This window comes from Ochotona curzoniae, unplaced genomic scaffold, assembly GCF_017591425.1.
Source record: "Ochotona curzoniae isolate NIBS_2020 unplaced genomic scaffold, NIBS_Ocur_1.0 contig_2692, whole genome shotgun sequence".
Classification (NCBI taxonomy): domain Eukaryota; kingdom Metazoa; phylum Chordata; class Mammalia; order Lagomorpha; family Ochotonidae; genus Ochotona; species Ochotona curzoniae.
Genome location: NW_024465556.1, coordinates 1,913,351 through 1,925,425, shown reverse-complemented (window position 1 = coordinate 1,925,425; position 12,075 = coordinate 1,913,351). Strand labels below are relative to the sequence as shown.

Below are 12,075 nucleotides of genomic sequence, written 5' to 3'. Positions count from 1 at the left end.
TCAAAATAAACAACTTGCTATTTTGTAAGAAGTCGGCTGCAGCACTGCCCGACTGAGCAACGAAGGTGGCACTTTCAGAGATCTAGCAAGCGAGATTCCTCTTCAAATCTTACTGTGCCTTCCGCCTTGCTCAGCAACTTTTTGAGTTATAGATCCACTACCTAGCACTAGTTTTAAAATAATTCCTTCTGTCCTTTTAATTGGCAAACCTCAAACATAGTACAACAAATGTTAAAAGTGATCAAGTTCCATAATACCTTTAAAAAGAAAATGTTAAGTGGTAGTGGTAACTAAGTAAGTAAAATTTGGTGCTAAACAATGTGTTCATTTTATACGGTGATTTGATTCTTGTGCATGGGCAGCAGCATTGTCACATTCCTTCACCCCTAGGCAGAGGGCAGAGTGGATTTATTTTAGGGATACTTTATTTGGGCCAGGAATATGTGGTTCACTTCCTCCCAGATACTTTCCCAGGACTCCTTGACATTCCAACTAGGGAGAATGTGCCAGCACACACATGTGCATGCTTGTGGGTCTGCAGGGATATGCTGAGGGGAACAGTCCTGTGTAAGTCAGGAACTCTGCACTCCCTGGGCAGTCAATGTTCTTTTTTCAAATTATGAATTATTTTTAATTTTGATGATTTTTATATAGTTGATTAGGGTGGTAAGGGTCAAGGGCTACAGGAAGGTGAGTGAAATCACCATTTCCACATTCTTTTCTGCCTTCCTGTATCTTGGGGAAAATAGGAGACAAGGAGAGAAGCCATACCCAGCATCCCAAATGCCTCTGTACCGTTGAATGGAGGACAGCCACCCAATACCACCCCAGGGTCCGCAATGTGCCGCATGCTCTGAGGGTCCTGTTAGTGAGGTTTCAGTAGTTCTACAGTTCTGAATTACTGCCGATCTTGCCATTTCAAGCATGATGAAATTTCTTCTAAATCTACTGGTTGACATAGTCTACTGGTTGAACATAGTCTCCATTTGCCCAGATATTCAATGCAAACACTTGGCTGTGGTAGTTGATCAATTTGTTCTGTCCTCCATTCTCTGTTATGGTACCAGGTGTCCTCTGCAGAATCCAATGTTCTGCTATATTCTCCATGTGAACCTAGATATACTGGCTACTCCATCTGAGCCACTGGGGAGGCCCAGTTCTGACACATGCACTCCACGCTCAGACCATGGAACCTGCAATTCTCTTCATGGATGGGGTTCTAAGTCCAGCAGTTTGATTGGGGGATCCCCAAGGACACATCATCTGAGGTGATCCCAGACCTGATGCTTGTGTGTGCTTGCCACTACAGGGCCAGCACAGTACATTGCACCAATCAGCTTATGTATATGCTGGTGGCTACAATTACTGGGTCAGTTCTGTCCCCAGTCCTGTCTGAACTCTGCCCACCAACATGGTCGCAGTTGGTAGAGCCATGATCCTGAGCATGCCCCAGAATCATCCCCAAGATCTGTCCACAGCATGACTGTTGTGGACAGAGGAAATTCTTGGAGCCAAGGCTTGGACAAGTCCAGGATTTGTCCACGGCTTGGCAGCAGTAGCTGGGAGCTAGGATCCCCAGCAGGAAGCCTGACCCAGCACAGGTTCTTCCAGCCACAGCCACATGGCTTGGAGATTCAGAGACCTGCACCTCTGAACAGACTGGACTCAACCCACCAACATAGTTCTTAATATTATAAATATTTACATGGAGAACCTACAGAATTTTTTTTTCTTTGTTATTTCTCCACTAGGAAAGCATCTTCCCTAGTGGCCTTTTTTAAAGTACAGCAGATGGTTATAACTTAAAATACTATTAAGACACCAAAGAATTCTAACAGCAGACTAATTACTTTGGAAGTCCAGTGAAGAATAGCGTAAAACGTTAGTACTGAGGATTTATAGAAAAATATGGTAAAACTTTAAGACTGCGATTGGTAAAAGTCCTGAGGTGTGTTTAATCTGTCTACTAGCTAAGACATTGATGCAATGGCTGAACCTCACATAAGAGTACTAGGTTTGATTTCTCACTTCAATTATTGATTCTAGCATGTTGATCTATGGCAAACCACTAGCAACTCAAATCTTCTACTCTGTTGGATCTTCAGAGCTAACCATTCAATGGGTTACTTGTTTCCCCACTTTTAAAAAATATTTATTTATTTTTATTGCAAAGTAAGATATACAGAGAGGAGGAGAGACAGAGAGAAAAACTTTCTGTCCACTGATTCACTCCCCAAGCAGCTGCAATGGCTGGAGCTGAGTCAACCTGAAGCCAGGAGCCAGGAACCTCTTCTGAGTCTGCCATGCAGGTAAAGGGTCCCAAGGCCTTGGGCCATCCTCGACTGCTTTCCCAGACAAGCAGGGAGCTGGATGGGAAATGGGGCTGCTAGGATTAGAACTGGCATCCTTATGGGATTCTGATGCATGCTAGGTGAGGACTTTGGCCACTAGGCTACTGTGCCAGGCTCCACTGTTCTTAATGACACATCATTTTTTCTCACTTTCCCACTTCCCTTAGTTGCAAATCAAAGCCATTTCCACATTCCAAGACTTGACAGTGGTTCCCCCATTTTGCCTCTACATAAGAAATGGAGGTCTTTTTTGTTTCACGTATTACCTCTCGTAACAAGTGCAAATGTATCCACATGTTCAGGCATCACAATCTTCCCTAAGAAAATAAAGTTCCATGGGTCAGCATGATGGCTTAACTGGCTAATCAGTGAATCAGTGGATGAAAGATCCATCCTCTTTCTATCCTCTTTCCAGATCTCCTTTGCTCTGTAAATCTAACTTTTCAATAAAGAAATAAATCTTCTTTAAGAAGATGAGGTCCTTCTTCCATTCCAAAACAAGTTCTCCATCTGTGCTCTGGACTCCATCCTCTCCCTATCTCTTCAAGCATGTTGTATCATTACTTTTCTATTCTTTCTCATACTGTGATACATTTATCAAAAGTATTGCTGCATGCCCAGAACCTCCTTTAAGGAAAGGAATCCACCCATGATGCCTTCAGAGGGGGATATCCATGTTTTGTACCATGCAAATCCCACTTGATTCAACCAGTTGGGCTCATTTCTCAAAGGGTAATAAGGCCTAAGCAGTAAAGAAGCAGATCAGGATACCTTTGTCTCATAACTGACCACCTGGATTTGACACCTAATTCTGAATTCTGACTCAGGTTATCTACTAATGAAGATCTTGATCTTGGGAGGCTGCTAAAGTAACTCCTAGCTATTGTAGGCACTTGGGGAGTGAAGTAGTAGATGAAAGTTCTATTTGTGTTTTACTTTGCCTCTCAAATCTTTTTTTCTAAAATAAATAGGGCAATTTCAAAGGCTGCTCATTAGTCAAAGAAAGAAATAATCCAAATATTCTGGGTGGATTTTGATTATCACAGAAGTTATAAATCTTTGATCTTTGGACATATCTTGCCTATGGAAGTCACTTGTTTTAATGTTTAAGAGATGTAAGTATATACAATGTAACTGCTAGACAGTTAAGTATTTTAGCATAGGAATAACTTTATATGATAAAAATACAACTTATAGGAACCTTCTAGATGAGTTTTAAATACAGCTCTCTGATTCTATTGCTATTCCTATAGTGTTGGTTCTAATATTGTTAATTTTGAAAGAAATTAAGGCTCAAAGAATTTATTTAACTTCTGAAGGTCACTCAGTTAATAAATGACAGAATTTGGAGTCTGGATCCGGAGGTTTTTTTTTTTTTTTATAATCTTTATATTATATGTACCTTTTCCCTAGTGACAAATATCAAGGGGTTACTGAGTTTTACTTATCATTGTTATCTTGGCATTATATCGAAAGGACTGAAGTGTTTTGCCTACTATATGAAATGCATAAAACTAACAAATGAGGGAGCAGGGGAAGGATAATAAAATTAGGCTAGATATGTACTTAATGTGTAAGAATGTGTGCAACAGGTTTTGCTAGTAGTTTGAATAGCATCTCTCACAAGTTCTTCATCATTTAGAAATGAATGATGCCTTGGGAAGTCCTGCTAGCTTTTAAGGCTATGAGAGGTGATCACCGTTAAGGGAAACATGGTGAGATTCACTTTGCTGAAGAGCTTAGAAAACCCGAGGTCAGGCTACAAAGCACAGTGATTAGAAAGTCTACAAAGCAGCACTACATATTCACTAAATATTCAAACTTTCTCACTGACATGCAATCAGGCACTGACTTTCTACAAAATATGTAAAATACTTGTTGCCCTAAAGCATGTCTTAAAGTTTTCAGGTTTCAAGCTTCAATCTATGCTTAATTTTAAAATTCTCATCATGATTAATTTTAGAGGTGTATCTCTTTGAACGAGAAAGATATTTAACCTAAGAGACTAAGGGTAAAGGATGGTGCTTTTGAAAAGCAATGCATTATTAGCTTTGAGGGGAAAAGCTACATACACCTAGAAAAACATGCTCCAAACTTCCTTCAATTTGGAGCTTTTTAATAACCCATCCTTTTCCCAAGTAGCATATAAACTGGGGCTCAAGTGTATGAACAGGGATATTGTTCAGATTTATGACTTTTGGGTTAGGCAAAGATCGAGCAGCTGTGTTCACTAGTGAACTGTTCAGTTAGCGTGTGGGACCTCAGGGGCGGTTAACAAAGTGCAAGTTTGCTTCCTGCTTAATGAAGGAGGGAATCTGTCGAGCTATGACTCAATGGGCCCAAGCTGTCACGGTCAACTATGTCTCTCCTTGGCAGGCCTTCGGGATCAGCAAGCACCCAACTTTCGCTCTCTCTCACTGGTCTGTCAGCTTCTGCTAATCCAGGTCAGGACGATCCCAAAGCTTCAGAACTCCAATTTCTGGAGAACTGTATTCTGTCGACTGTGGAGTTGTAACTTCATTATTTTCAAACTCAAACGGGAGAAATACCTTGGGCTTCCAGAGGCATCTTTGTGCTCTGCAGTTCAACACACGGATTTGACATGGTTCGCTCAGGGACTACACTTGCCAAATCCCTCATGGAAAGGGAGGACAGAAGGTGACAGAAGACTCTCATCTGTCAACCTCGGAGGCTCAGGCGTGGCCGGGGCTGCATTCCCACTGCGGGCGAAACAACAGCGAGGGAGGCGTCTATGAGTCAGTGCCCGAGGCGCCGGCTCAGAGAAACTCGCCCACGCTGCCGCTCCGCCGACTCCGGCTCCACCTCCTCCGGCTCCACCTCAGCCTCGGCGGCCCCAGGCTTTTTGGAGGGGTGTTTTCGCCGTTCCCTTCGGAGCCTCAGCTCCTGCTGTGCCCACACACACACCGCCCTCCGCGAGGCTCGACAGAGAGGGAGAAGCGCAGCGCCTCACGACGACGCGAAACACCGGAAGCGGCCTTCGGGCCCGCCTCCTGGCCCCCGGAGCCGGAAGTTAGGCGTCTGCTGCCGGAGCGCAGCCCTCGGCGGGCTCGCCGCACCATGCTCCGGCATCCCGGCCGCCTCCTCGGGGCCTCCGTAGCGCCCGGCGTGGCCCTGGCTGCGGCGTTGCTGTCGTCGCTCGCGCGCTGCTCTCTCCTGGGGCCTAGCGACCCGGCGGCCTCGGTGTTGAGCCCCTACTTCGGTACCAAGACTCGCTACGAGGATGTCAACCCCGGGTTGGTCCTGGACCCCGAAGCTCCGCGGCGGGATCCGGAGTTGCTGGACGGCACCTGCACCCCCGTGCAGCTGGTCGCCCTCATCCGCCATGGCACCCGTTATCCCACGGCTAAACAGATCCGCAAGCTGAGGCAGCTGCACGGGCTGCTGCAGGCCCGCGGCCCCGGCGATGGCACGGGCGGACGCGACCTGGGCGCCGCGCTGGCCAACTGGCCGCTGGAGTACGCGGACTGGATGGACGGGCAGCTGGTGGAGAAGGGGCGGCAGGACATGCGGCAGCTGGCGCTGCGTCTGGCCTCGCTCTTCCCGGCCCTCTTTAGCCGGGAGAACTACGGCCGCCTGCGGCTGCTCACCAGCTCCAAGCACCGCTGCGTGGACAGCGGCGCCGCCTTCCTGCAGGGGCTGTGGCAGCACTACCACCCCGGGTTACCGCCGCCCGACGTCGCAGGTGACCGCCCGGGGCGCTTGTGCGTCCTCAGTCCTCTCGGTCCTCCCCCGGGGATGGAGGAGTCCCTCTGAGCCCCGACCTCTCACTTCCCTCTGTTCCCCCAGTCCTCCGGGCTCTGTCCTCCTCGGGCGCGATGGTCCAGACTTGGCAGTCTCCCTTCTCTGAGGTGTGTTTGCTTATTCTTGCCTCAGGTATTGGCGCCTTTTTACTGCGGCCCAAACGCGATGTGGTGGATGTTGGACATTTAGTGGGAAAAGAGGGACACCGTCTCTTTCCCAAATAAATAATTTTTCATCTGCCATCCCTAAACAAATTGAATTGCTTCCTGTCTGAGCTCCACCGCATTTCGCCTCCGGTTCCCTGGCTGGCAGTTTTATAATTGGGTGTGCTTTCTAAAAGCCCAATCTAGAGCGTTATTCCACAGGTGTTGCTTTTGATACTTGTGGGTTTTGATTGACTTGCTGGTTTTTCAGCTGTTTAGTTCTAGACGGCTGCTGCTGAGGTGACTGTGGCTTGCTTTTCTGCTGTTCCCTTATTTCCTGCAGAGCTCTCCTCGTGGCTTTAGTCCTGGGTCACAGTAGCTTACTAATTTATCCTGGGAATTCCGCTTTGTTAGAATTTGAGAAATCCTGTAGTGGGGCCCCTTTATTTCACATAAACAGACTGGGTGGAAGAGTATGCTTCTCTTCATTGCATCTCTAGTTTGAAGGCTAGAGACAGGCCCAGAGTTAGGGAGCTCTGTTTTCTCGGAATGGTGCTATTTCCCTCAGGAAATGTTCCAGTAGCCACAGACCCGACCGATATGCTAGTGACCACTTAACAGTGTTATGTGTCACACATGCCTTATCTTTTTTTTCTTAACCATTACAGCTTCTTTCTGAACTTGGTCTTTGCCCTCTCCATGCCCGCACCACATCCCTGGTCTCACAGATGAGAACATTGAAACACAAACACAAAAACTTCGCCCAGCCTATTTTCATAAAGGAACCAGGAGTTCTTGGGGGGGAAAAAACCCTCTAAAAAAGATGTATTTACTTTTAGTGGAAAGGCAGATTTACAGAGAGAAGGAGATACAGAAAGAAAGATCTTCCATCTGCTGGCTCACTCCCCAAGTGGCCACAAGGGTCAGAGATGGTCAGAGATGAGCTGATCTGAAACCTGGAGCCAGGAGCCTCCTTTGGGTCTCCCACATGGGTGCTGCATCCCAAGGCTTTGGGCTGTCCTCGACTGCTTTCCCAGACCACAATCAGGGAGCTGGATGGGAAGTGGAGCAGCCGGAATGCAAACCAGCACCCCCATATGGGATACCAGATGATTTAGCCACTAGGCTATCGCTCTGGTCCCAGAGCTTGTTTTCTTAATTATTAACACTATATATACAATTTCCAGGTCTCCTTTAGTAAATCAAGAAATAAAAGCACGTGGCATTGCTGGCTTAAGAAGGTGAACAAGCTGATAGTTGATAGTTCTTGCAGTTAGTTTTAAAGTCAGAGTTCAAATGAGGAAGCTTAACTTCAAAGCCCAAGCAAAAAAATAAACTCTACATTGATGTTTCATCTTTCTCCAGCAGCATTTGAACTGTCTACACACTTGCTGTGTGTTGTGTTATCCGTTGCTTTGTGGATAACTCATTTGGCTCTCTTGTGTTTAGTCACTTGTTGAATCATGCATTGTAATTACAGTTGGATGTTTCCCCTTCACATGGGTGAAAATTCCCCATAAATCCCTCAGAATTAACTGAATGGTGAAGCGGAACATAGTTGTATAATGCAACCCTTGGAATTAATGAATTCTTGCCTTGGGATGGCATTGCAAACATTGGCATTTGCTTCAGAGTACAAAGCAAGGGTGGCCAGAGTTCAGGACAAGCCCACCTTCCATTGTATTCAGCCTCCGGATTGCGTGCTTTGCCCAGTCACTTCATTATCATCCTAGACAATTGTTTTGCCTGTTGTGTGTATTTGGGCTTTTGAGGGAGGCCACTGAATTAGAGTGTGTATTCTTAATAGAAACAGAACAGTGCTTTTGTTTAAAGAACAGTAGTTAGACAAGGATGAAATATTCAGATCCACTCAGGAAATCACACTTTAAACCACAGAAGAAGATGACAAAGTTCTTATTTTCCTAGTCAAGATAGTTTCTTAAGAACTTAATCCAGTTAGTATTTAACTTAGGCAGAAATTCCATTTCAATGGACATAATTAGACAGCTGGATTTTATTTTGCACACATAGCCAAAACAGTGGTGTTAACTACATTAAATTTTTCTCAGATTTTATGTATGCAAATTGTGTAGTTTCTCTTTTCATGGTAAATTGTTAGCAGATACTCCAGTAGTTGAATAATGATAAATACTTTTCTAATGCATATCTGTTGCTGAATTGGGGAAATAGTGCATTTCACCAAGTTTAAAATTAGTCCCTTGCCTTACATGTGCCAGGATCCCATATGAGCACCGTTTGTATTCCGGCTGCTCCATTTCCTATCCAGCTCTCTGTTTGTGGCCTGGGAAAGCAGTTGAGGATGGTGCAAATCCTTGGGATCCTGCACCGTGTGGGAGACTGAGAGGAAGCCCCTGGCTCCTAGCTTTGGATCAGCTCAGCCCCAGCCATTGTAGCCTCTTTGGGAGTGAGCCAGCAGATGGAAGATCTTTCTCTATCTCCTTCTCTCTGTAAATCTGCCTTTCTGCTAGAAATAAACACACTAATTAATTAAAAAACACTTTTTTCAACTGAAGACATCTAGTTACCTTTTTTTGTTGTGTAGTAGTGCTATCATTATATAAATGAATGGATCAATGTTGTGTTTTCATCATTTTAGCATCCTCAGGCCATACAACTACTGTACATGAGAAATAATGTCAGCCTTTTTTCTAGTATATGCTTATTTTAGACATGTGGGTTAAGTTGTCTTCCTCATTCATACCTGAAATAGAATTTTTTAGCAGTTTGAAATTGTCATTCATGTCAAGTGATTTATGGTATGTGAACTTTTTTGTATTACTTTCAGATATGGAGTGTGGGCCTCCGAGGATTAATGATAAACTGATGAGGTTCTTTGATTATTGTGAAAAATTTTTAACTGAAGTGGAAAGGAATGCTACGGCTCTTTACCACGTAGAAGCCTTCAAAACTGGACCAGAAATGCAGAAGATTTTAAGAAAAGTTGCAGCTGCTTTACAAGTTCCAGTAAATGATTTAAATGCAGGTAATGTGCTTATTATTTCTCATTTGAACTTTGGCGTTATAATTTTGAGCTGTGAGAATGACAAACTAAGAAAATAGCTATTCTTCTTAAAGGCCAGTAATTGGATTTGTTAAGAAGATAAGGGATCAAGAACATTGTAACACTCATGCTTGCTATTTTTATGTTCATATTCTGTGGGTTTTGTTTATTGATGTAAACCCATTCTTGGTGTATTTTTTTTTGGAGGACTCAATTTTAAGTTTAAGGCAAACATTTTCTAAATTATTGCTTCATTAAATGGTACAACTAGAAAAATCAGGGCCAGTGTTGTGGCATCTCATATGGACACTGGTTCAAGTACTAGCTGCCCCACTTCCAGCCGCCTGCTGGGAAAGCAACAGAAAATGGCCCAAGTGCTTGGTCGTCTATATGTTTGTGGGAGACCCAAATGAGAGTCCTGGCTTTGGTTGCATTGCAACCAGCATTGGCTGTTGCAGCTATTTGGAGAGTGAACCACTGAATGGAAAATTTGCTTTCTGTCTCTGTCTGTCTCCACCTCTGTGTGTCTTTCCCCCCTCTCTGTGACTCTGCCTTCCAAATAAATTATGTCTTTTCAAAAAGTAGAGAAATCCTTCTCACATGTTATCTTATGATAAGTTTTAGAAAGTGAATAGCTGAGTGGAGTCATGTTGTTTGAGGATTTTATCCATAGAGATGGTGAGATGGTGAGCAGTCAGGCCAAAAGGTATTGCAGTGAGTAATCTGTGTACTTTGTCATCCAAACTGGGACCTTTTGAGAACACTTAGTAACTATACTGAGAAGGTAGCTAGGAAACTGGGGCACATGGTTCTCTAACCATGGGGAATTAAGAAAATCAGATTTATTTCTCTTTTCTGGAAATTCATTATCTGTAGAGCAAATATTGACAAATTTAAGTGTCTGGATATTTCATTACATTATGAATCATTTACCAAAAACACTGAAAGTAGGAAATGTTAGAGAAAAGAAGAAATGAAATTAGAACCCGTTAATTATGGATCCTGGGGGCTTTATAAGGGTCAAAAACTGAAGATGCCAGGGCCAGCAATGTGATGTAGTGGGTAAAGCTGTTGCCTGCTACACCAGTGTCCCATATGGGCACTGGTTTGAGTTCTGGCTGCCCCTCTTCTGCTCTAGCTGTTGTGACTGGGGCGGCGGCAGCAGTTGCCCCAGGTGCCCTACAGCTGGGTAAGATTCTTGGCAACAGCTCCTGGCTTTGATCTGGCCCAGCTCTGTCTCTTGCTCTTTTTGGGGAGTGAACCAACTGACACAAGATCTTACTGTCTTTCTCTGTAGTTCTGCCTTTGAAATAAAGAATCAAATTAAGATGCTTAGACAGTACGTTACAATTGAGAACCAAGGTTGGGCATTATAATTACCTGTCAAGCATCCCAAATACAGCGTCTGGCTCCATGTCCAGGCCCTGCTTCCACTCCGATTCCTGCCGAGGCACACCCTGGGAGGCAGCAGGTGATGACTCAACTTCTTGCGTCCCCGCCACCAGGTGGGAGACCTGGATTGAGTTCCTGTTATCAGCCTGGCTTAGCTTCCGCTACTGCTTATGCGTGGAAAAAGCACAGCAGATAGAGATCTGTGTCTTTGTACCTTTTTTTTTTTAAGATTTATTTATTTCTATTGCAAAGTCAGATATACAGAGGGGAGGAGAGACAGAGAGGAAGATCTTCTGTTCATTGATTCACTCCCATAATGGCCACAACGGCCGAAGCTAAGCCGATCTCAAGCCAGGAGCCTGGAGCCTCTTCTGGGTCTGCCACACGGGTTCAGGGTCAACTGCTTTCCCAGGCCACAAGCAGGGAGCTAGATGGGAAGTGGAGCCGCCAGGATTAGACCCAGTGACCATATGGGATCCTCGTGTGTACAAGGCAGGGACTTATCTGCTAGGCGACTGTGTCAGGCCCATCTCTGTGCCTTTTAAATGGATGAAGTTAGAAGACTACTGAGGCCCAGTAGTTCCTTTCCTGGATTTCTTCGTCTTTTTCTCTCCACAGGTGATCAGTGTCAGGAATTTAGCACTTATTCTAAGACTGTTTCTATATGTTTCTGTGTATATATATGGAGTATAGTTTTGCAGATTTCCAAACTTTTAAGAATATGAGTAGAAAGTATGAGTCTGAATTTTAATTTTTATGTACAACTTTGTGTTTTTTAATTTTTAAAGGGATTATTTTTATTTGGAAAGTAGAGGTATACAGAGAGGACAGGGGAGAGAGAGGGAAAGAGAGATGTGTTCTGTCTGTTGGTTTATTCCCCAGATGGCAGCAAGGGCCAGAGCAGGCCAGTCCAAAGCCTGGAGCTTCTTCTGAGCCTCCTGTATGGGTGCAGGGACCAAAGCGTATCTTTACCTGCTTTCCCGGCTCCTAGCAGGGAGCTGGATCAAAAGTGGTGCCACTGGGACTTGAACTAGTATCTATATGGGATGCCAGTGCTGCAAGTTGAGGGTAAATTTGCTATACCATGGTGCTGAATCCTTATTTAGTATTTTGATTACAGGCCCTGTATTTGGAATTCTGTTATATTGCTCTGCTAGTATCTAGTCATTATTTGCTCCATGAACATTTAGATTGTTGAAAATCTTTATTAAACTTTTCAAATGCAGGTAAAGATTATTTGCATTTTACTAATGGGAGCTAGGAGAAAATACAAGCATAGTGGTTAAAATTGTGTATTCTGGATTGTTTGTATTTGCATTTTGACCTTACTCTAGTATTAGATTTTTAGCCACTTCCTTAGTATCTCTATGCCAGTGTCCTTTGCTGTATAATGGATATAGGTATT

At 44.3% G+C, this 12,075-nt stretch overlaps 1 protein-coding gene across 5 annotated transcripts in view; it reads left to right on the top strand.

Moving 5' to 3' along the window:
• Positions 1-12,075, top strand: part of MINPP1 (multiple inositol-polyphosphate phosphatase 1) — a 41,029-nt gene that overhangs the window by 3,711 nt on the left and 25,243 nt on the right. For 2 of the 5 annotated variants that reach the window (XM_040975767.1, XM_040975766.1), the window contains exons 1-2: positions 5,320-6,054; positions 9,063-9,260. In XM_040975767.1, coding sequence (XP_040831701.1) covers positions 5,430-6,054; positions 9,063-9,260 — 823 coding nt within the window. In that variant the 5' untranslated portion in view covers positions 5,320-5,429. Of the gene's footprint in view, positions 1-2,630; positions 2,638-5,319; positions 6,055-6,199; positions 6,221-8,866; positions 8,950-9,062; positions 9,261-12,075 lie in introns of those variants that run through there. The other 3 variants (XM_040975770.1, XM_040975769.1, XM_040975768.1) reach the window with 3 other exon arrangements.